The 25,711-nt window shown below is 38.5% G+C and overlaps 1 protein-coding gene across 2 annotated transcripts in view; it reads right to left on the bottom strand.

The window, feature by feature from the left end:
• stk32c (serine/threonine kinase 32C) overlaps positions 1–25,711 on the bottom strand; it is a 49,542-nt gene that overhangs the window by 6,216 nt on the left and 17,615 nt on the right. For both annotated transcript variants that reach the window (XM_077495064.1, XM_077495063.1), the window contains exons 3-11: positions 13,840–13,991; positions 7,942–8,115; positions 5,871–5,908; positions 4,438–4,527; positions 3,781–3,884; positions 3,362–3,478; positions 2,128–2,253; positions 1,761–1,889; positions 106–173 (exon numbers count right to left, since the gene is read on the bottom strand). In XM_077495064.1, coding sequence (XP_077351190.1) covers positions 106–173; positions 1,761–1,889; positions 2,128–2,253; positions 3,362–3,478; positions 3,781–3,884; positions 4,438–4,527; positions 5,871–5,908; positions 7,942–8,115; positions 13,840–13,991 — 998 coding nt within the window. The remainder of the gene's footprint in view (positions 1–105; positions 174–1,760; positions 1,890–2,127; positions 2,254–3,361; positions 3,479–3,780; positions 3,885–4,437; positions 4,528–5,870; positions 5,909–7,941; positions 8,116–13,839; positions 13,992–25,711) is intronic.

Below are 25,711 nucleotides of genomic sequence, written 5' to 3' on the forward strand. Positions count from 1 at the left end.
ATCCATGACCTAATTGTGCCACTTGGCAGCAAATCAGAACTCCGTCACTTGCACCACACAGTGTCAAGCAGTCCTCAGTTTGTTGTTTGTGCGGCTTTGCCTTACTTCTCTCGGTTGAAAATCATGAACTCTTGCTGCACCGCTTCAAGGCACTCCTGTAGATAGTCGTTCTCCTGCACAAAAACAGTCCAACATATCAAGTGCATCCACACTTCATCATCTCACGCATCGACACCATCGTCCTCATTAGTGACATAAACAAACGTCAATTTCAATTTGTATCAGATGATGTCGTAACCTCCGAGATCAGGTTAGTTGTCAGTATCCCCGCCACACAACATATCATGAATCGTCTTCCACAAATTGGATGTTTTGCCCACGACAAAAATAGAAGCTCACATTTCTGAAAGCTCTTGAGGCCATGACAACAGCTCTGAAGGCTACATAATTTAATAACCTTGGTAATAACCCAGCATGAGAAAACACAGGCTATACCCATACACACGAGCAAGTTTCACAACTTTGCTTGCTGCATTTACACTTGCTGAGGATATTCGATAGTACAAATACATATGTTGACGTTAATTTTACTGATGCCATGAGTCTGGTGGCAAATACTCTTTGACCGCTAAAAACGTTTAATAACAATTAGTAAACTCACGAAGTATGCCGCCATAAACGTTAAATGACGTCAACTTTTCTTTTTTTTTTTTTAAATCAATGGGCAGTCTAACATCTAAGTGCAGCGCTGTCTGGTCAATGGGTTGTGGAATCAAAAACACTCACTAACTATGGCCACCAGATGGCAGCATTGTATCTCTTTTCAATGGGCTGCCCGTGTATCAAATTACAATGAAACGTGACAAAATCTGATGAAATAGAACGTTTTCAAGTGAATGATAACGTTTTGATAACGTGTGACAGTAAAAGAGTTAAATAAGGATGAATCTGTGATGAATGTTAAGTTGACAAAATGGGAAAAAAAAGCTAAAAAATAAAAACTGAGCACATCAAGAAAAGAAAATACAGAATTGCCCTGCCCTGACTTGATACTGTATTTATTCAATCATTTTAAAAGTGATAATTACTGTATAAATTATGTATGGAGAAGCAAATGATATATAAGGAGAAGTCCCATAAAGTGAATGAAGAATGCACAATAACAAATATAGAGATTAGATAGAATGGAGGTATTGCTGGGTTGACTTTATGGAGTTTATTATTGTAGTTGTAGACTGCAACATGCTGATATGCGTTTTAAACATACAGTTCAGAACTCATTAGATTGTTGCCAACGGGTGTATGTTTTCAGGCTAGAAGAGGAAGCCAGAGAACCCACGCATGTAAACCAAGGCCACATACTCGAGGCCACTCTGTTTCACCAAGTCTCAAAGAAATATTTAAAGTCAAATATGTTGCATCATTAAAAAGCTTAAATAACTGAATAACCCAAAACACAATATGAGGCAATGCAATACAAGAAAAATAATGGCTACATTTGCACAGCATCATTGTAGAGTAGTTGCATAAATTGTGAGGAAGCTGTGTGAGACCTTATAAATAATTAAAAACTAGATAAGGGTGAAAAGTATAGTTTAAATTAGACTTTTAAAAAAAAACCTCTGAAGTCATTTTTTTTTTTTTAACAATTTATTTCAATAATCCAATACACTAGGTGACATTAAATTAACACAGTCTGTTGTTTTTAGTTGTTTTTTTTTGGTGTAGAATAAGTTGACATTAAACATAATGGTACTCACAGACTGCGAATCTTTGCTGTTGTCCCTAGACCGGTTCTTTGCCAGTCTTTTCTTCTTCTTGTGAAGGGGACGTGATTCCAAGATCATCTCCTCCAGCTCAAAGGTGGGGTCGCAGTGGAGGCGACCTTTCTGTTTGACCGGAGGTCAAGGTGTGATCGAAAAGAGAGGAAAAAAAGAACAAACAATTCAAACCAAAGTGATTCTGAGCTCCTAAGGACCCAAACATGCTGTGACATACATACAAAATAGAAACAAGTAACAACAGGAAGAGACAATCCATCAGTTTTGATTTTCATGATTTAGTAGCTATACCTGCAAAGTATTGTATAAAGTACTATGTGTGTGTGCGTGTACGTGGTCTACTAACATTTGGAACAAATCCAGCGTCCATCTTCTTTTGGTAAATGGCGTCCCAGTTGATGTCAGCGAGGTAGGGAGAAGTCTGCATGTCAGACAGGCTGGAGAAACGATGCTCAGGGTTCACTGTAAGTAACTGATGGAAACACACGGACACCATTTTTGCTACATACACAGTTTCGAAATAATCATCTCAATCATTTCAACAGTGCAGACTATACTTCCTGATTGATTTGGGTTTCCACTACAAAAGTAAGTGCAAGTGACGTTTCGCACACGTGGATGCACGAACCAACAGGGGACAGTGTTAATCTAATCTGTCGTTCATTTAGTAAGACCTGAAATTGTAGCTCAACTACGCTGGACATCTTTCTTTGAGAGAGGAAACATTAGCTGATCGTGTTCATGATGTTTCATTTTATAATTGGTTTGTGGCTTTGGCTATCACAATAACACTCTTGTGCTTTTTCGCCCCTTGTTTAGTTCAGTATTGTGCAGTTTCCTCCTGCAGGGCAAGATAGATCTGTCTCACTGGAGATCAGACAGAGTAATCGATTAGCGGAATGGAAAAGACCAACACTCCACCAAGACGCAGTGCATGTGCACTCTCTAGTAGTGACAAAAATAATATCCATCTCTTGGCCTAACCAAAATAAATATAAATAACTGTTTTTGAAAAAACAACAACACAAAACAAGTACCCTCGATTCAGTACACAATGAACAGACTAAATTCAATTTGAGGTGGAGGGAAGATGGCAGATGTTTACTTTTATGTGCATTTGGAGTGTCATTAAGTAGTAAAAGGTTGTTTTGATGCTTCAAAAAATAAAAAAAATACAAAAATAAATGCTTATATTTCATATCAGATTTCTAGTCTACTGTGTCTCCTCTCCCGAGTCCTGAGGGTCTCAACTCATCTTCCCTCGAGCTGTTGCCTACCCTTTTCCCATCGACCTCCCACCTGACCACAACACGACCTCCGATGTAACCCTTTTATCTGCCTGTTTTGCTCTGCTCTTCCGTTCAGCCTTCCCTTGAATTGATTTTGATTTCGTTATCCTTCGATTTTACAAAGCCTAATGTCTTACATTTGCCTCATTTATGACAATAAGCACAAAACAAATGCAAGTCTGTACAAAATAAATACATCAAAATGCGTATTCAATCAAAGAGGAAAGAAAGCCAGATAAAATAATCTTCTTGTTTATGACTCACAGAGAACGTCTGCCGTCACCCGCTTACCTTCCTCAAGAGAGAGACGAGGTCTTTGGGCCAGGCCGGGCTGTACTGGACACTGACTGTGCTGAAGAGCTGGATTAGAGACTCCAGTGAGTTACTGGCATGGATGTCATAGGGCCTCTGGAAGGATATCACAATGGAAAGAAGGGAAAATGAAAAAAGCATTAGGACGACAGTAGGGAATTGCATTTTCAATGTATTGTATACAAATAGCGTGACTACTCATCAATTAACTGTGAAATTAAACTCAATAAAAATCATTTATGCCAGTATTCTTGATCATTGAGATATTTTGGCACAAACATGCCATAGTCATGTTATTAAAAGACTTGGGAACTGTTTTAAGTTGTGAAAATGGATTAAAAATTGATGTATGTCTCCTCCAAAGAGGACAAGTTGAGAGTTTGAAATTTTCACCTTACCCATCCCCGTAGAACTTCGAAGACTGTCACCCCTAATGACCACCAGTCTACCTCAAAGGCATAGCCCATCCCTCCATTCATAAAGGACTGAAAGATCTCTGGAGCTGAGAGGGAACACAGAGTATAGTATACAGACAGTTCAGCCTTTCACAAATACACACAAGACACCTACTGTAAGTGTTTCTGAAGGGATGATGAAATAGGCAGACATCTGACTTTGGCACCTTTTGTTGCACGCACAGAGTGACTACAGCTATCTTTGTCACACACGAAATTCTGCTTATATTTGAGTGCAGTGTTTTATGTTGGGAATCCAATAGTTTGTATTCTGCCAATCAGAATGCTCGCATTGTCTGAAGTCTGATCTTCATAATGAAGAATATTTGTGTACGGTGTAAGGTCGGAGCTCTTATGTGCTTCCACAACAAAAACAAACCATGTATTATGGACCTTTTGTAAAAAGCACAATCATGCAAGAACAGAAAAGGAGCCTTCCCTCAACTGTCTCATGAAGTTGAAAGCACAGAAGTGTCCAACATGTATTTGAAAGCCGAAGAATAAAGAGGTAGGGGATTCAAAGAACCCAAATGCTGATTGCTGTTGATGTTTCTCAAGACACAATAATATGCAGATGATATAATACAGCTGCACTGTTACCCATGTACGGCTTGGTTCCAGCTAAGGCCGTTGCTCGCTCTCCATCCTTTATTATTGTCGCGATGTTGAAGTCTGTCAGATGAGCATGACCTGAGAGGAAACAATCCAGCACTACTTGTTAATTTATAATATTCAATTATTTATTTTGATGTGCAAAGGTACCAAAGGAGAACAAACAAAGAAATGCATAAAATAACTTCCTTTTAAACTGGAATTTGGATTTATGGATATACTTTGGATTTTTTATTTATTTATTTATTTATTTAATTTTTTTAGGTTACCTGATAAAGAATTAAGAATGTTTTGCTTCTATATGGCAATATAGCATTTTCCTTAAAATCATATGACAAAAATAGCAATTTTCTTTTACATTTGTTCACAAAACATATTTTGTATAGAGCACACAATAAAATGAATTTAAAACAAATAAATATACAAAATAAAATACAAATAGTCCCATCAACTACGTTTGCAAAATTGGCCTTCGTGTATCCGTAGCAGGAAGATGGTGGCCAGACGTCTATTTCCTGTAAGGACCTATGTAATATAATTAGTGATTACTAGACCTATGATTATATAAAAAACGAACATTTTTTTTTTGCACATTATGTATATCAATGGTAGGCTTTTAAACTTAATGAATTATTTCACCACTAGATGGTGCTAAAAACTGCACACTGTCCCTGAAAAAAATAGTGTGCAAAGTTTCCTTCAATTGAGGGATGTACGATAATGCTATTTTCAACCGATACTGATAAACCAATAATTTAGAAAGTGCCAATGTCGATAACCGATACATAAGCTGATAATTGTTTGCAAAATTTATTTGAATACAAATGTACTTTTGTGTCCTACTATAAGTCGAACATGAATATTGAAGCACCATGAAGCTGAATTTTATTTCTCTCTGCTTCACAGACAAGTAACTCATTTTGAGTTTGCTAAAAAAAAACGGTCATATTTTAAAAATGTAACAAAAAACCGTGAAGGCAACATTTTGGGGAGACATAGTAAAAAAAAAACACACTGGCGAGTGCAATGTCATCATGATGATGATGAATCTTCTGTGTGTATCTGCATGACATCAAATTGGTTGATAGTTGCCAATAATTATCAATTAAAACAGATAATAAATTATATCCGTTTTATCTGTATGACATCAAATTGGTCGATAATTGCTGATAATTATCGGCCACCGATATCTTGCATCCCTAATCAATTTTTTATGTCGGACTTATGACATTGTGGGGTGAAAAAAAATATACATTTTCCCGCATTTAAATTATGGTATCATCCACATTACTTGGCTGCCAAAAACAATGACCAATATTTTCCTTGTTTAATGATCAACATATCTCTAATGTTGTGTACTGTAATACATGTAGATCACAAAGGAACATAGCTAACAACAGGCATCCAGATGACATCCTTACCTTGCTCATCCAAAAGAATGTTGTCTGGTTTGACATCTCTAAAGGACACAAACACAAATACAACACAATAACTTTATTCACTACATAAAGTCAATGCCATATCAGAAATTATTTATTATTAATTTGGTATAGGAATTACTGTATATGTTGTGGATGTGAAAACCTGTAGGACATGTTTGAAAGCCTATCATAACATGTTATGCGTGTGTATGGCCAACAGACGATAACAGGGAGGAAGTTCTCATTTCTAATTGAAACTCTCCCACAATGCATCAGAAGACCCCACGGAGGCTTGCGCAGGATTGTCAGCACATGCTCAATATTAGTCAGCCACGCTACTGACACATTCAGACACATCATATTTTAGCAGTTCCCAGCACACCCAAGCCTGCCACATGATTAACACGGTGTGGGATGCCAAATTAATTATACTATACACACTAGTATGCAGAACATAAGCATTTGTGGAACCTTTACTCCTTATGTTCTAAGAACCAAAATGCTAAAATTGTTTGCCAAAAGAAAAAAAAATAGAGGGGAGATGCCGTTGTAGCGTAGAGGGCTGAAGGAGTTCATGCATATTCATAGGAGGACTTCTAAAGAAACGCTACACTAATAACCCCGTTTATTTAATGAACACAATTCCCTTAACATTTATGCTACTTTGTAGCAAGTGGGAAACCACAAATCTTCTTTGTTAAGCGGAAATACCCTGATTGAGGAAATCAAATGAGACAAGATGTTGGTGCACTAAAATCCTGATGGAGACTACACAGGAGGGACTCATCCCTTTCCCTCTCTGACTAAAAGAACTAATTTTGCCTCCTTGGGCATAGCAGCAGCAGCTGACTGTTGCTAGGAGACCAGAGACCTTCTTCCTTCAGCTAGTGCAACAAAATAATTGTATGGTGGTATTCTCCTGTCAAAAACTTGCAGGGTGGAACAAAACGGAGGAGCTTGGGGTGGCCATGGTTTGGATTATGGCTGTGACAAAAACAGAAAAGTGGATGCCAACGGTAGGGATGAAAGAAAGTAAAAATACTTTTCATGGACTGTTTCTACTGGCTCAGTGTGCAGTGTTTATTCATAAGAGCCGCCTGTCATGTAGCAAAAGAAAGGAACCAAACAGTAAATATATACAGAAGTTGAATTGGCTTTAAACGTCTATCAGGGATAATGCGTAGTAAATACCGTGCTTGCCGATACACACAAGTGCACGCATGCACAGCACACACACTGTACGCCCAAGTGAGGGTTTTGAACAAGGTTCAAACTCTTTTTCCTGCCTCCCATGGTTCTAAATCTGGGTCTGCAGAGAACAAGCTCTTTCACCGGCTTACAATTAATGATGTGCTCAGCACATTTGAACAATGGCTGCAGACTGAATGCGCACCATGGCTGCAGATGACAAATTGTTAACTGCTAATCTAACACATATGAGACCAATGGGAAAAATAAAGGATAGGATTTGCTTGTAAATTATTAGTGAATCATAACGGTCTTTCAATTTGGGCAGTTTAGTTCATGTTAAGAGAAGACAAACATAAAAGCATAAAAATGATTCTGTATTGACAGGTGTGAAAAACTGAACTTTATTTTAAATACTTTATATCGCCTCATCCAGACAATATTATGATAAGGAGTGCACAGAAAAAATTAATTGCACGACTGCGGTTGCGTTATCACTTGCACAGTTCCCATAGAAAAATCCCCGGCTCAGGTTATGGAGATAGCACACGTTCACCTCTATTGGTCGCTTAAAGCAGGGATTAGTTTAACTCCATGCCTGCCCACCTCAGTTTGCCAGCAGTTATTTTGAGTGTTATCGCTCTTTTCATTCCACCGACACTCCTGTCAACACATTGTTCGCGGCTGCCATCCGTGGCGCTGCAGATTTAGCTTAAAGCTAGCAAATCAACAAAGGAAGCAATGATTACAGTGCATGTTCTGATCTCAGAAGGTCACAAACCTGCTTCTTCCGGATGTAATTAAAATAAGATCTGTTCACAATGTGTGGTGCAGAAAATGCTCATAACAAGGACATGAAAAATAAAATAGGCTGGCTTTGTACCTGTGGATGATGTGCTGGCTTTGTAGGTAGTCTAGTGCAAGTGTCATCTCACAGAGGTAAAGTTTAACAGCATCCTCACTGAATGGCACACTCTGCTGCAGATGGTAACGAAGATCTCCTCCAAGCAGGAGATCCACCACCATGAACATGTCCTCCTCATCCTGGAATGAGTACCTGGTGTGGGGGTTTTGGTTTTAAAGTGAGAAGGACATAGCACTAAGTCCCCACTGGATTTTTTTTTCTTTTTTTTTTCTAAAGCTGCACAAAAAAAGCAAAGACGCACACCATGCAATTACATTACAACAAAGCATGCATCACTTGTGCAAGGCTTAGCCACATTACATTTTTTTAAAAGAAAACAAAATGACAGAACAGATGTGCATTGAATTGTGAGAGCATGTTGGGATTTGTGGACAAATGCACGTTAGACGGCAGGCAATTTGAGAGAGGTATTATGTGCCACTTTTTTTTTTGGGTTGGGGGTAAATTTCATTCAGCTCGAATGCAGCCTATCTTTGCTTGATGTTACTTAAATGAAAGCTGCTTTTGCTCCAAAGTTGACACGTTTGTTAATCAGGCTTACCTAACCATACACATCAAATTAAAGCACAGGCTCTCAGTGAGAGGGTAGGGATTTGAAAATGCTTCACACCATGATTTCTGCTCCATAAACTGACCAATCCTTTAAGCACATGGGTGAACAACTGTATACAGCAAAATTCAATATATCGCCTTTGAAAAAAAGCAGATGTTTTTTGTTCTGATTTGCAGAGTGGGTATTACAGTACAGTATATATTTTTAACATTTTGACCATCAAAAATGTTCAATGACATATGCTAAAATCCTTATGAATGCCACCCTAAACGTTAATTGACGCTTACTCTGTTTTTTTTCTTTGTTTTGTTTTGTTTTACAATATTGTGACCTTTTCTCAAATATCGCTAACCTCCCCACAATATCGTGATAGTTAAGGTATTGTGAGCTTCATATCGTGATAATATCGTATCGTGATGTTTGGATATCGCTACATCATCATCCCTAGTATTCACCCTGTTTATGTAGTCATAGCATACAATATTATTTACTGTTTGGCTTGAAAGATAAGTTAAAATACTTGAAATTGGCTGGCACTGTCGGGGTTGTGTTTTGGCAGTCAAAGAGTTAATGTGTCTTTTGCTTTACTTTTCAACCCTCATGGTAAATTGCATTCCAGTTGTAACCCTCAATATATGTCTGGTATTCGCATTATGATCATGCATCTTCAGATGCAATGCCTTGCATCTATAAAAAGAGAAAAATGTACTTTTTTTTTAATAGTGAAGATTAATCCAAGGACAAACATATTCTCTCTTCAAAGGAAAAAAAAAACATTTAAAGCACAGTTTGGTGCCTCTTCTGAAAGCCTTTGACTTGTCCTTGACTTTCATGTGATAGGACAGATAATGCGAGGTTCTGCTTTGTATTGCTGTTAAATAATTCAAAATTACATTTCCTCCTGCATACAAATGGCTGGCCAGTCTTTGTATGATACATGAAGCATAGCAGGAGCAAAGATGCAAAAATCATCTTCACTGTACCAGAGGCTCAGCAGATGGCTGGCCGCAGGATGCAGCATTCCTCACCGTCACCTTTTTATCACCTCATGGGCACTATCTGACTCACAGGAGACACTTGACAAGACAGCTTCCTCTGCCGTGGCACTCACTATCTCATTGCCCCACATTGATTGAAATTGTGCATCCACATCTAGCACATAGAATTTGTTCGGAATTAGGAATCGCATAGAAGGTGAGTTATCAAACTCATTCAGGAGTCGCCACATTGAGAGGAAAAAAAAAAACATGCCATGTTGTGTGTGGTTTAAAATGAGTATCATTTATGCAATAATGCATAATCAAACGCTGGGACAAGTTAAAATCTTACGACTCTTGGTGAAAGAGTGAATACCTGGCAGCAATCTGAGCTTTACGGAGATCTGTCCAAAAGCAAAGAAGTGGCACTTGGAAAGGTTAGAACAGGATTGGCCTGCTACAGTCACAGTGACGAAAAAGGTAAGGTTATTTGGCTGGAAGGGGAACAAGGAAAGGGTTGAAATAATCAGGCCACCGTGACAAACGAGCATGGGGAGGCAGGGAAGAGGGAGCTAGAAGATGAGAGCAAAAGAAGAACAGCGTTGCGCCAACGAAAAACAAAAATTTCCTGAGATCCTGTTGGCTGTGTTTGGTCTGCAAAGTTAAGGTGGCCTATATAAAGTTGACGGTGGGCTAGTTAGAAGTGACTGCATCACTCCATCACAAGAGACCTACAGGTAGTCCAGGGGATTTCTCCAACAGTGTGACTGGGCACTGTCCATGTGCTCGATCCTGAAAACATACCACCTACTACACCTTCAGGTGTCCTGCTTTCACAAATGACTCGCTTGTATTATGTCCCAAAAATACACTCGTTCTCGAAAAGTAGCAGCACTGTGTCATGTAAAACAAGTCATGTAAGTTAAAACAGTATGTGAGGCGCGCCAATTTTTAGGCGGATTATTTAGATTGAAAGATTAAAATGTCAGCTTGTCTCGAATTCTGACAGGGTATAAAGGGTTACTTTGGTCCACAATAGCCAAAAGGCCTTGTTACACCCAAGCCTGAAATCAATATTCCTAATGGCGTCTGAGCAGGACGCAGCACATCCTCTTCCACTCCTCTTGCTCAATTTGATTCTGATGAGAGGATGAATAAACAGGACGAAAAACATCATCCTGACCTTCATGTGAACAATTTTAGTATATATAGACAGACAATGGTGAAAGGCGACGATTAAACTGTAGGTTTTAATCACGTGAAAAAGTCAGTCTTACCATGTGCCAATCCTCTGAAGGATTTGACACGTGTAGTACATAATGCTCAATCTTTACCCCTCCAAGGTAATCCATTCAACATTACTTCGACTCCTACACATACTTATGCAGTGAGGGACTGGCCGCAGCAATTACGGTCTGCTGTAAACTCCACATCAGCTCTGCTTAAGGCAGCCTTTACCCAGCTGATATGATTCAAGAGCTAGCCTTTTAATGAATTTGCTCTGCAACAGCGGATAGAAGAACAAAAGCCCAACAGATTTCAGGATATCCCAGTGAAAGCCAAGAGTTAACTGTCCACGTGTGGGTTAAGGATGGAGGAAAACCTCACAAATCCTATTTGAGTCTGAATACATCCCATATCCAAAATACTACCCCAGCACTGGTATCAACAACTCTCCTGTTTGTTTTCACCACTACAATACTGGAGGAATCATTAATATTTTCCTGTGACAGCTGTTTGGTGTGTTCCTAGCGACTGCAGATGTGTATGTGGCTCCCTCCTGGCATGGTCTCGAGAAAAGCACTTCAAAAACGATATCAAAGCTGGTGTTTCTCACATGTTTGCTTGAGAATAGCGATCCCCAATTCCCTAGCGGCTCGACTGCACATCCATTAACAATTACTGGCTTGCCCAATTGCTAAGCAACAGAAACCGCTATACTAAAGAGGTAAGCCCATGAACATCTGAATCTGTCACATGTGCTTTATAGGGTTTTCACGTTCACACTTGGTGAATTCATTTACATTTCTACCCGTTATAAAATAACTGAATTGGAATAAGACACCAAGTTCTGAACTGCCAATATTCAGTGCTTGTGAATGCAAACAAAACATAATATACTTATTAACAGCTGTGTTCCAACACTATCACAAAGTTGGTCGCTAGCAATAGTGCCCTTGCCTCCTGCCTCTGAACATCTGACAGCTCATCGGTCCTTTTTTTGTTAAGTCCAGCCAAATACTGCCGAGCTCTGAGCAGGAGGAGTGAAGACAGGGAGTCTGTTTGATGACACTAACTTGAAGGAAGCGAGTGTTTTGTGACTTCTGCTTGTTTTTGTTTTTGGAATACCATCCCTGACTTGTATTTGTTCCTTGTTCCCAGCCTGCTGCCTTGCCAACGCTCCCCGAGAGCCTTCACGCTTCCAACGCCGTTTACCCAAATTCAGCTCTCGGCTCTCCTTCGCCAAACAGCAACTGCCCACCTGCAGTGAGCAACTCTCCCACCATCTTTGGTAAAATAAATATTACATCTTCTCAATCTGCTTCTTCCCTCACATTTCTGCACTCTGGTCCCCCCGGCACCAGAACCCTGACAGCCTGTCTAATGCAGCGTGCCAGCCCTCATCCCGCTCCACAAACTGCTGGGCAAATGGCTAGTCCAGCTTTGGTGAGAATTGTAACCAGTGGGCTGGATCTTGTCTTGCCAACGTATGGCCATCTCCTCTTCCGCCTCACTCAACAGCCGAATTCTTGCTTCTACGAGGATAAAAAGAGCCCAATGTGTTAAAAACAAGCGACAAGTACCCAGACAATGGACACCTTTTTTTTTTGTAACACATTGATGCATCACTAAACACAAACAAACCCAATCAGCCAGGTATCATGCATAAGAAACTAACGCTGGTGCCCACAGAGATTCCATCATTCTCCCTAGGGCCTAGCGAAACCAGCATTTCCCCAACAAGTAGTCCAAATAAACTTTTTTACGTAAATTTATGTAGTGGTGTGGCACCTGACATCGCTAAATCAAAAACTACACCTTTTCCATGTAGACATCAGTCAAACACGATCATAACATTAATACCAGAACCTAATGCTGGTTACACTGTTAGCTAACACTAATCTGTGCTAGTACGACAGCTCTGCTTGCCTTTAGTCTTTGACATGAAAGTGCTTCAACTGCTACGTCAGAGGCTATTTCACTTTGGAACCTTGGGTAGCCTAGCCATTGGTGGTGTGTTAATGAAGTGCAAAGCAGGTGCTACATAAATCAAAACAATCCTAAAGATGTCAATTTTCCATATATCCCCTTTACAGCCCAATAGCACATTTGTTAATCCGTATATAACATCACGACAATATTGCTCAAACATTGTCAGTGGTGAATGGACTTTGTACATGCTTGCAAATCCCAGTCACCTGGGCAATCTGACTATATCTGATATCATCAAGAATACTTTGATCTTACCTATAGCCTGGGGAATTGTTGTTTCAAAATGAGACAAAAGTGACGAAATGTTTGTTTCCATATTGAATGCAGGTTGTGAGTTGCTAAATATATTCTGTAGGTATTGAAACTAATTCTGTATCAACAGTAGTAAGCAGAGCACCACGGAGCATGGTAAACTAGATCACGGACGACTTTGGCAGTGAAACACTCGTGATGGGAATTGAACTATAAAAAAATATACAAGCTCAGTACTGTACACTGATTAAAATACCCTCAGTTTGATCTAAACCAGCGGGTTCTCAAGATGGCTACAACCTCTCACAATTCGACTAAAATGCTTTGTCGCCACACATCTAGTTACTAACTGCATGTGTGAGAGACAAAATATTGTGAGTGTCTGAAAAAGACAGATGCACGCAATATCATGCTACGAATTACAGGAGAGTTAAGTGCTTTGTGCAATATGCCATGAATGGCGTGCCAGGTCGCCAATTACATTTAGAAATGTGTCCCACTCGGAGATGAGCGTTGAATAATGAAAGCAACCGCCACTCACTGACTTACCCAACTCGAGGGAGAACTGAGGTCAATTCAAAGCACAATAATTGCCAAATGTGTACTTCTATCCTGTGTAAATTATCAAAGTTAATATGTGTGATTTTTGTAAATCATTTGTAAAAGTTTTCTTCCTCTCGGTGCCAAATGATGTGTTTGCAATACCAGGTGCATTATATCCACAAAGAATGTTCTGTGTCTATTTCATGTTTCAACCAAACGTGCATCCTTTGAGAGTTTCTTTTGGCTGGACATGCGAGTACATGCAGACAACGAAGCATTGCATTCCACATTGAAAGGGTAAAAACAAAAGATAGTCACCAGAGATTTACTAAAAAAACATGTTCAATTTCCTGTAGAATCTCAAGCTCTCTAAAGACGTTTCGGACCTCATCTCTTTCTATACATTGTTGTTTGTTCATATACTTCATGGCATACATCTTCTCTGTGTCCCGCTTTTGCACGATGCATACCTGGAATGTAAGTGATAGAATGAAGTGATGGAAGAAAGAATGGAGAGAAAAATTGAAAAAAATTGATCAGTAATACATTTAAAGTGCAATAACATAACATACAGTGTGTGATCCAGAAGAAAAGAATTACCTACATGCCTGTTGAGGTGCCAAAGACTAAACACGAACAGGCCGAACAGCAACGTCAAAGACACCACAATCAGTCTTACAAAATTATTGTTGCATTCTAGACTGAGGGGAAGGAGGAAAATTCCCATTTGGAGTGCTCAAGTCAAGTTAAAAAAAATAAAATAAAATAAAATAAAAAAAAAGAAAACTCACCTTGATAACCTCAGTAGGTTTTCATTTAGCAATTTATGAAATAAAATGCAGAAAAGACATTGCTAATACGTTTTTTATAGCTCCACAAAATTCACAGTTTGTGAAAAATGGTGATATCTATACAACTCTCTCTATACAACTTTTTCACTGGTAGCACTGGATTTATGCCAAGTTAGCAATGGAACGGCATTGGAACGAAACTGATTGAGAACTGAGGGGATGTCGTTAATATTTGTCAACTATAGGTGTGTGAAGCACTTTGAGACTCTTTTGTGATTAAGGGCCAGCGTTAGGAAAGTTCATTTTCTATGCTAGGTAGTTCACAGTTCAGCTCACATATTTTCAGAGGTGGGAATTCTGTCAATATTGACGGAAGGTCCGTCAATGCGTCAATGACAGACTCCCATCATGTTGACGATTACCCATTGATGGGAAACTTTGAAAAATTGACAAACTAAGCATTGCCAGAAGGGTGTTTTTGTCCAATGTAATCGTCAATCTGTCAAATTTTTCAACCTGTCAATGACAGACGTATAATTTCGGTGACAGACTGACAAATGACGAATGAGGGAACATTGACGGATACCACTTTGAATGATGGAAACGTTGACAGACGCTCATTTTGCTAAGCAATTGACGAATGACATTCACAAAATCTCTAATGGACTTAACCTCTAGGACTAAACCTCTTAATCAGTTTACTGTATTGGCATCTGTCATTTTCTTTCGAGTTGAGTCTCTTGACAACCCTCAGCATTACAACACACAGCTCCAGGCAAACCCTTATAGCAAAATGATCATTGCACTCATCGCAGACCCAGTTTCACTTTGCTCTAAGCAAGGCCATCTGCACTACACCGTGCTAGATGGGAGTCAAAATATACCTCTTCAAATCCTGCAAATGAAATGCTGAAGGTCCTTCCTCCTTTCTGGTTACAAAAAAATACAACCGCTTAAGAACCATTTATGTTAAAACAAATTTCCATGCCAGTGCCATGTACTTGGTTGAACAGCATACCATCTTTTGCAGGCACTCTGGCATTTCACTGGCTAAGGACCTATTTTAGACATCTACTTCATAGCACTGACATCTAAAGCCTAGCATTCATGTCAAGGATCATTGTGACAGCTACCCTTACCTTCACTCAAGAGTACATACAATATGAACAGCACATTTATTTTACAATACAGGTACAGCACAAAACAAATCGCTTGGGTCAAACTTAAGAAACTGACAGATGTACATTTTTTTGAAAGGGTATTAAAAATACTTTCCAATAATAGATAGATTATGGAAGTTTGGTATTATTTGATGAAGATATTGTATGTCAATTTAAAGATCCCAAATTATGTAGCACAATGTTTTCCATAAAAATGAGAAAATCACGATGAAAGCTGTTGAAATGTACTCCTTAACGACACATACTATCACTTACCAGATGTAAATGAAATTAACACCACATATTCCACATAACATGACATATTTATAATCTCAAATGTTCATACAGATAGTCCATTGGTCTGTCTGTCTGTGTGTCTGTCTGTCTGTGTGGCCCAGTACCAGATGGTTCACGGACCAGTACTGGGCCATGGACTGGCGGTTGAGGATCATTGGTTGGAAACCGTCAGGCTTGTTAACATAAAAGTGGATAGATATTTTATGTAAATGTATCTTTTAATTCATTGCAGTAATTTCACAGCAATTTATTAAGTTTTTTTTGGCAGTTTTTGTTCTCTGCAGCATTTTTTATTAAATGTAAATGGAATTATTCTGCCATTAGTGTTTCATGTTGGGCATTGATGCGCAAGTAAAATTGACTTTTAAAACATAATTCCCCGATCATGTCTTTGTGTATGGCTGACCATGTTCCTCGTATCTTGTTATATCTGTCCTATTAAAGATGATTACGGTCAAGGGTTGTGTATCATGTAAGCCCAACCGTCACTGTCAAACATGTAGTGATAGCTCTTTCTTGCCTGGAATCCTTAAGATCTCTGGTCAGCACAGTAAAATTATAAAAGTTCAAAAAGATTTATTCATATATTCATAGAAACTATAAGCAATCCAGTGCATTAAACTAGCTTAGTCTGGAAAAGGAGAAACCAATATTTTAGGGACCACAAATGTGAGGCAGATTTTTTTCCAGCGCCTTCAAAGCTATTTGCATATAAATTGAGACATTTCACCTAAATTGAAAACAGTACAGAGCAAAGTTTGAAGCAAATCCCTAAAGTGTTGATTTGGGACTGAGGCACCAAAAGAGACCACCGTCCTATTCATTCAGAAATATCCTCAAAGCAACATGAGCCAAACAAGCTATTACACTTTGAAAAATATATAGGAGAAGCTGCATTTTAGGCTGATTATCCAGGCAGACCTATTTGACAAAAATCAAGGTTGTGCTGTCTTTGAGGGGGGTACGGGTTGTTTTTAAAACCATTGGCTACATGCTGCCATCTGCTCCAAAAAACAGGCCATAAATTTGTGAACCTGAAATTACTGTAAAGGTGAAGTTATCCCAATGGAACATGATAAGGATGTGCTTTTTATAATCAACAAGAAGATACATTAACAACAGATAGTGTATGTTGTTATTGCACTGGTCAAAAAACTACCAAGGGGTTAAACTGCTGTTTATTTATTTTTCACCTTCATTTACGTAGGGAAGGTTGACATGGTGGAGGGGGAACACTGAAAATCTGTTCCGAGCAGCTGTGTTTGCATATTACATCTTATTACTGGGAGTTACGGTCCAGGTGACAAGGTACTCGGTACTGCAGCTGTGGCATGCTGCATGCGGCGCAGTGAACTGAACATTGGTTTCTGTCAAGGACAAAGTACAATTGAAGTTAAAACAAATATATATGTATACTGTATGTGGACTATGCCAAAGGTCCCTGATGTGTGTTGAGCACAGTGCTGGCTTGGAGTGAGATGCTGTCACAATGTTGGCCGTAATCTTTGACCACCAGCTGCGCATAGCACCTGTTTAGCTCTCCCAAATAGCTTTTTAGAGGTGGTGAGACAGGCATGTGCGCACACTGCACACACAAAAACAAATTGATTTCTGTCTAGACGGAAGAGTGGTGTCTATCTCATCAGTATCCTCAAAGACAGCTGGCCAAATATATTCCATTTACATCACAATAGCTTCATTGCTCACATTTAATTCTTTTGATCTCTGAGGCTCGACAGTAACTTTTCTTTGTCTCAAAACGTTCATTATTGAATCAGCATGAAGGAAGGCGAATCATACTAATAACTTGACATGTGCAGTTTCTGGAGAAATTGCGTGTGAATGCTGAAAGTTGAGTGCTAATATCTGAAGGATATTGAAAGATACATTTTGTGAGAAGTACAAATGATTAATTATTGGATGAATGATAAAACTACTAACGGTAAACAGTCTAAAATGGGATTTGAACACTTCCCTTCTGTTTACTTGTTAAATGCACATGAGCCACAGTGAACTTGGTATCAACCTTGAAATGTTGTGAAATGGTGGTGAAGGATGTCTTGCTGAATGCCATAATGAATGTCATTGACAATGAATGAACACAATTTAATTTTGTCATTGAAAAATAGAAGAATGCAGAAACATTTAATAATGTCAAATAACATGAAATAATTACACAATGATTATTAGATTAAATTAAACTGAGGCTAAAATGTGCTCCAAGTGGGATTCAAACACAGTTCACCACGCAGTAGGCAATAGGCATGTGCTTAACACAGCACTATTGTAGATTTAGAAGTGTCTGTGACATTGCAGTACAATACTGAAACCTGCCATTGCATTTGATTGTCATGTTGAATGAGTGAAATTTGTAATTGAAAATAATTCTTCTGTTTTGTCTTGTTTAACACAAGATTCAAGTTTGACATTAGTGAATGCATCAATAACAGATGTATTTAATAAGGTTGTTACTCTAAGCCAGTGATGTCTTATTTATGCTATTATTTTAATGTAAACGCTAGTTAGATGCTGATGAAAATATATGTCTGATAGACGTAATATATTGCAGCTTATTTATTTTCAATATCATAATTCACATAGGCTCTATATCATGTTAAACCCTGTAATATCGTAAAGAAAGATATGTCTAAACATTTCAGAGTTGCAGCCGAAATGAACACTGAAGCACAGTTGTCTGGGATGCCACTCACAGCCGATTGCATACAGTTGCTTCAGACAACAACTGTGTGTGCTCTAAAGGTAATGGGGAAATAGCCTAACTTTTAAAAATGATTTCATATTAAATATTTGCAATTATTTAGAATACAACTTTCCTAGGATGAAAATGTCTGTAGACTTCCAAGTTAGGATTGGTAGCACATTTACATAATATTCTTCATAATACGAGTTATAAATAAATCAATGGAGGTAAACATATTAACATTCATCCATTCCAGCCATCCATTTATCACACAGGTGATTGTCTATTCAAGGGAAAAATAAACGATATGACAGAAAAGTAACCTTGTTATGAAAAACATCAGGAGCTTGTGACTCTAGAGCACCAATGTTGGTGGTTTTAATCATAGAAAACTGCTACATAGATTGTACAATAAAAACTGCATAAATACCTGTATGTTTTGAAATATATATATATATATATATATATATATAAATAGTCAGAGACTCTTCGCCACATACAAAGGGATTGAGCTCAGCACATTGTCCAACATGCTGCAGTCGGAAAATTATGAGGCTCAGCATACAAAAAAAAATACTGTACTGTATTAATTTTAAGTGCACCACAAAAACATGGTGCGCTTGTCAAGAGAAAGAAGCAGGTGGCAACAAATAAGCAAAAAGGATGAGAATAAGCAGCGTGTGTGGCTATTTTGAGAATGTTGTCAATGACCAATTACACGATTCACTTACTACAGTAGCGCCTTTTGGTGACAGACACTATTTGCTTTCTAATCACAGGCACGTGTTTAATTATAAAATATAGATAAGCAATTAAGCATTAATGTAAAGTACACTATTTGATTGCTTTTTTTTTTTTTTTTTTACATTCTGTAGCATCTTTAATCTTGCAAAGCCATTCTCCGCCAATTCAATTTTAGAACTGCAGCAAAACCAGTGGCCGACAGTCACGCACTCATGAAAGCAAGTTGCCCCCCGCACACTGCTCCACAGTTCAGCCCGTTTCAGCCGTGTCGCTCGTAGTGCTGCGAACTCTGTTCTGATCTGTAACACACTGAACCTGTGAAATCTCCATCCCTGTATGTAATACAGATGAATTAAAAAATAAGATAATATATATTCTATTTCTGCAGCTTTAAATATTTAATCATCTAGGTATGAGTAAAAAAAAAAAAAAAAAAAAAAAAAAAAAAAAAAAAAGTACTACTTTTGACTTCTGTATATAGTCAGAATGGAGAAATGATTTAATGGCTTTTCTCAAAGTCAAGGCCGGTATCGTTTGTTTAGTATTTCATTCTACTTACTCAATTCTCTATGCTACAACACAGTGTGAAATATACTGCACCATGAGAGCTGACATCCATCATTCTACAATTAAGTTTGAGATTGATGTTAGGACAACTGGTTTAACACACATTGCCAGTGAGCAGTAATTGGCAAAGAATTGTGTAGGCAGAGGTTGGCTTGTTGAAATATAATTGTGCAAGCTTACACGCACGCACACATGTGCGCACTCAGAATGATGTCGAATTTAGGAGGACTGTGAGTGAGACAAGCAAGGCAAACAGACTTTCAAGGACTGACGAATATGTCATCCACGAAGCGGAGGGAATAATTTGCGCTTATAAGCGAAGGCTGATTCACTATATTACAACATGCCACCCATGTCATGAATCAGACTTCTGAGTCATTCAAAATATTTTTTTAAAGATTTTCAAAACATTTCAATTTACAGGTAAGAACTGGGGAGAAATTAGTTTCAATTAAAAAAAATAAATACACCGGAATGATACTCTTTAGAGAAGGTAATTAAAACATTATTTAATGCCTCACACGATGTAATAAAAGAATCAAGATTAAACCCAATGATTGCTTGTGGCACAGGTACTGTCCATTCATCCATTTATGTGAATCCTCAAAAGGGTAGCAGGTGAGCTGGAGCTGGAGTTTGATGGCTAAAATAGAGCTGTAATTAGCTGTGACTATTCTGAATTTTATACAGAATACAGTTTCTGCACAACACATTTGCCTGTGTTATGTACACAACACACATCAAATAATTATTTCCAGGTAATACAAAATCTTCCAACATATACATTTTTTAGCAGTTGAAAGAGGTTAGATAAAAGTAAGAATAACAATTCTTTCAGGCTGTATAGAGCTCTTCTAAACTGTTTTGTATGTAACAAAGAATAGATCCATAGATTCATTAAATCTTTGGGGAAAACACAAATAGCCAAAAAAACAAAAACAAAAAAAACTGCTTTCAAAGCAATTGTAACTAATGTGCCTCGTATTTTTGCCGACCTCTAATTTACGCGAAGTGGTACTTTGAAGTAACTCAGTAAAGCAGGAGGGAACATATAAAGAGGATATAATGGGATTACATCAATGGCAGAGTGTAAGAGTCACGAGAGAACCAAAAACAGAAGGATTATTATATTATTTGTTCAAGAGTTCTCGAAGGTGCTTACATTTATTGGCCATACATTCTCAGAGAAGTGCAGAAAAGTAAATCAAATTTGGTTAAAAGGGGGGATTTGGTGTCAAACTACTGATTCCATAGTAAAGCATTGAAAGTTCATATATTGGCTCACGCTTGTCATATGGAGCCTAAGGTGAAAGCCTGTTGTAACTAAAGGGTAGCGACAGTGCAAATTGTCACTACCATGCTTAACACTATTCAAAAGAGCTTTTTTTTGTAATATTTGTGAAAATGTGCTTACAATTAAGAAGTTTCTTGTCTTTCCCTTTTAAAAGGCATAAACTGGCAAAGACCAGCCTGGAGCCCTGGAGAGCAAAATGGAAAAAAAAAAAAAAAAAAACATCTAACAAAGGCTTAATCATCTTCTGACCTTTCCAAATGGAACTGGTGTCTTCCGGCATGACGAGGCGTTACAGCCTCCCTCTCTGTCCTTTGCTCACCAGGATCTCATCTCCTTCTCTTTCCTCCACCCCCTCTTATCATACATCTACTGTATTTCACACTGGGTTCTAATGAGCTCTTACTACAACAGGTAGGTAGTGATTGTGTGTATGTGGGGTTCAACGGTTGAAATCTCCATGAGCTGAGCTTCTGCGCTACTTCTGACCTTCCTTAACATTGTCGCTCAACCCCCCTCTGTGTTTATTTTTTCATCTGACTCTTGGTATCAAAGAGCTGTCACCAAACTCCTGTCAGTGTCAATGACTGACTGTCGTATTGCTGACTTTTTACTGCCCCTGAGCTCTCCATCTGAAGGCCTTAATGAGCCCTGTGGAGGTGAAAGCTGTCTCGTACACCTCCAAGAATCCAAGTACTGAGGGGGATGACACACACACACAGGGAAAGGTAGAAGATGGTGGGGGCAGGCAATTATCTTTTCGGGGGCACTGCATGGCCATCGAGCCCTATAGAAGGCGTGTTATAAATGAGCTGCCATATACCTTCCACTGCTGTGGATATTATCACACCAACCTACAATCATTTCTTGTCCAACTGAATAGCGAAAGGATGATCCAAAAGAGAAGGAAGCTTGAGATTTCAAACTACCAATTTCAACTTAACTCAACTTTGCACATTAGCACAAAGAACACTTGAAATTGTAAATTGTTAGTTACAAAAAGGAAAAATAAAATATTAGTCTTACATACGAAATAAATGTAGGAATGACTTGTCATAAGACTGGATTTGGAACATAATGTAAATGCTTGGACAGAGATACTGTACATGCTGTGCTGTCGTCTTTTCAAAACATTACCCTATTTGTGAAAATGTTCCATGAGGACATAATGGCTGTGGCATCAATACAATTATGCATTATGACTGAAAAGTGTATCACAATATAAGTATTTCATATCAGTTGATATAATTATTTAAAAAAATCTATAAATATTGATAACTTTTCAGAAAAAGGACTAGGAGAAAAAGGTTGTGAATTGTAAAGAGGTGAATTTAGGCAAATATTTTTTAACATATAATATTTAATCTTTCATAAGAGGTTGATGCAAATACGAAAAAGTCAAATAACCCGGTCATCTTTTTACCTATTTAATATTAAAAAAAAAGACAATTAAATTGATTAACGTTCAAATAAAAAACAATTACCCGAACATTGATTACTGGATAGACTCCAGCACGTCCAACCGTGACCCTTGTGAGGATAAGCAGTACGGATAATGGATGGAAGGAACTATCAAGAAAAACAAAAACAAAATACCACTCAAATATCAGGTATCACTAATTTTCAAGCAATGTACCTTGCGTACATTTTGACGGGGTGTATTATGTAATGCTTACATCCATGCTCCCCTTGCAGTGCCATAAATTAGTAATTGCAGATAATAGAAAGATGCTAAGCAGTTGCATTAATCTTCATTCAATGTTCATACAATGTAAGTGTAGCATATCAAAATACCTGACAAACTAATATTCTCTTGGAGTGCATCTATTACAGTTCACCAACCGTCTTACATGGTCTTTTTAGTGGGCTCATTATTGCTATAGTCCATTAATGTTTTACGTGCCTGATTATGACTTGAGTGCTACACTGAGGGTCAGAGAACCCCTGAGTCAAGTCAAGTACACGCGTGTATGCACTTCTTTGTTGGTTTGGCTGCTTCGTCGGACGGCAGTGAACTAGACTAAAACTAGAACGCACAAGAACAGTTCTTGTGCATTCAAAACACGCTTATGTGCATGCTATTGTGGCACAAATCTCACGCCACAGCCTCTGCTTACAACACGCATAATGCCGGGGTCAAAATTTGCTTCCTGATTTCTTTCTATTGCGATATGTACACTACTAACATTGAATTATCATGTACGTACTACCAGCTTTTTCGTCATATCATGGGTATTCCATGACTGGAAGATAACATACAGTAACTGATTATAAAATGGAAATCCTTTTATTTCATAATTTTATAATTCGAACGTCACTTGACAAGAATAATATTCACACCCACTATAGCAGTTTTATTTTCATCGGTCATCTGAGCTTGAATGAGACACTTGACACACGGCTGTTGTGATTCTGGCGCAGCTGTGTGATCTTGGATATACATTATTATTTCTAAGTACCCCCTGCAATGTGTTAACGTACCCCTAGGGGTGAGCGTACCCCTGATCGGGAAACGCTGGCGTAGAGTTCAGTTTACTATTAAGCCACAGTTATCTCAATACTTAAATTGGCTGGTGCTTTTATTATTACAGATTTTGAAGTAAGCTGAAATCAGTCATAGAGGAACTTATCCCCCCCCCCCCCCAAAAAAAAAGTCAGGGTCATAAAGTTTAACAGAAGCCCAAGGACAAAATTCATATTTTAGTTTTACAAACTATCAAATTAAAAGATGATTCTGGGAACTGTATAGCCTGCAGAGGCTTTTGGAAAGTGGGTGTTAAGATGAATCGTGACAATAAAGAGATTGGAAGAAAGAGTTGCGTGTAAAAAGAGAGGGCCAAAAGGTAAGACTAAAACAGGGGTGAAGAACACAAAAAAAATTCTGGTAATGTTGGCAATGCATGTGCATGGGTTTGGAAGAGGACTGAGCTCCTCTCAGCTCTAACACAGTACAACACAATGGGCTACATCATGTAGACTATACATTAGCTACCCAGCAGTGACGTGCAGTCAGAGGAAATATAAAATTAAAAACATATTAAATGGTTATATTTATTCGGTGTTAAAAGTTCTTTCTCATTTAACTTCACAGTTTTTGGATTTTCTTTTTCAAAATCGCTGACTTTTCACATTTACAGTTCAAATACTAAGAAGAGGCGAGCGCTCGCTTAGCCTCACCGGCGTGGATTCGCATCACTATGCCGAGAATCACTGGTCTCACTATCGCCCCCTGACATGAGCCACGCAGTTCTCCTGCCTCATGTCAGGGGGCGATAGTGAGACCAGTGATTCAGATTTGGCGCACTCCTCGACGCCAAACAATAGAAGTAGTAGTATTAGCAAGCTAACAGCAAGTCAAGTGCAGCCATCCAGTAATTTTTTTCTCGTTGCTTGGCCTTTATTTGAAAATGGAGGATTACATCTCGAAATTGAAGGAATTTTCTAAACTGGACTTTCAATCAAAGCAGGAGATACTAATTAAAGGACGACCAACACCAGAGCTAAAAGGATTCTCCGCACTGAAAACATACAGTTGGAACAGGACTATCAAGGATGACTCTCTTCAATGGCAGTGATCTCCATTGAGACAGAGACTTTTAAAACTGAAGAAAGAGAAGGAGGACTTTTTCAAGCAAGTTATCAATGCTTTTATTCAAAAGGAGCGGCGCACAGACTTTATTTATAAATAAAGGAAAGACGATAACATTTTAAAAGCTTTTTTTCTATGCTACAGTTTGTATATTGTTATGGAAAAAATGCTTGTACGAATTTTAAAACAAAACACGTTAAATGTTGACAATCAAATGATGAATAAGCTGTAGGTTCATTTATTTGTAAATCTGACTGTGCCTCATCAGACATGATGATTACCGCACGTCACTGCTACCCAGCCACAGCTCAAGGTGATGCGGGCGTACAATTTGAGCAGTTCTGTCACGTGGATTAGTGCGCACTGTGAACGGAAAAGGATCTAAAGATTTAATGAATCAACTAATCGCGATATGACGGCAGGGTCCAAATCTCTACCTTCGGGCAAATTCATATCTTATATAGAATATCATCTCTATCGCACACCCCTACCCTCTAATATTTTTGTTAATTAACCGTTCGGTTCAGTACACATTCCCAGCCTTTGTTCTCCTGCCTCCATGCACTTGGGTCCTCAACCCTGCCTTGCACATGACAGACCGGAATCAGTATCGGCTGATGGACTGATCACCAGTCAATCACAATATCCATTCAACCTCACATTCACACCAACAGTTCTTTCAGTCTTCACTTAACCAAACCAATTGATTTTAAACTGTGGGAGGAACATCCTATATTCTGCTGGTGATGCAGCATTTAACTAAACCACTGGAGCACCATACCACATAAGTCATATATCATGTTTTATACATGTTTGGAAGACCCCACTTGTGTCTTGGTCCGTACACAGCATATTCCCTTATGTGTCAGAAGAAAACTGACAGCAGCTTGGTGGAACAAAGGAATACATCACATTAACATAATTTTGCATGGTAATGTATTCAGCATTTGGGAATGACTTTCCACAACAGAGAGACATATTTGTTGGGGGGGGGTTGTGGTTAGAGAGGAGCAAAACGGAATGAATTTACAAAAACATGCCGAGACGAAA

The sequence above is a fragment of the Festucalex cinctus genome, chromosome 14, assembly GCF_051991245.1.
Source record: "Festucalex cinctus isolate MCC-2025b chromosome 14, RoL_Fcin_1.0, whole genome shotgun sequence".
Lineage (NCBI taxonomy): Eukaryota > Metazoa > Chordata > Actinopteri > Syngnathiformes > Syngnathidae > Festucalex > Festucalex cinctus.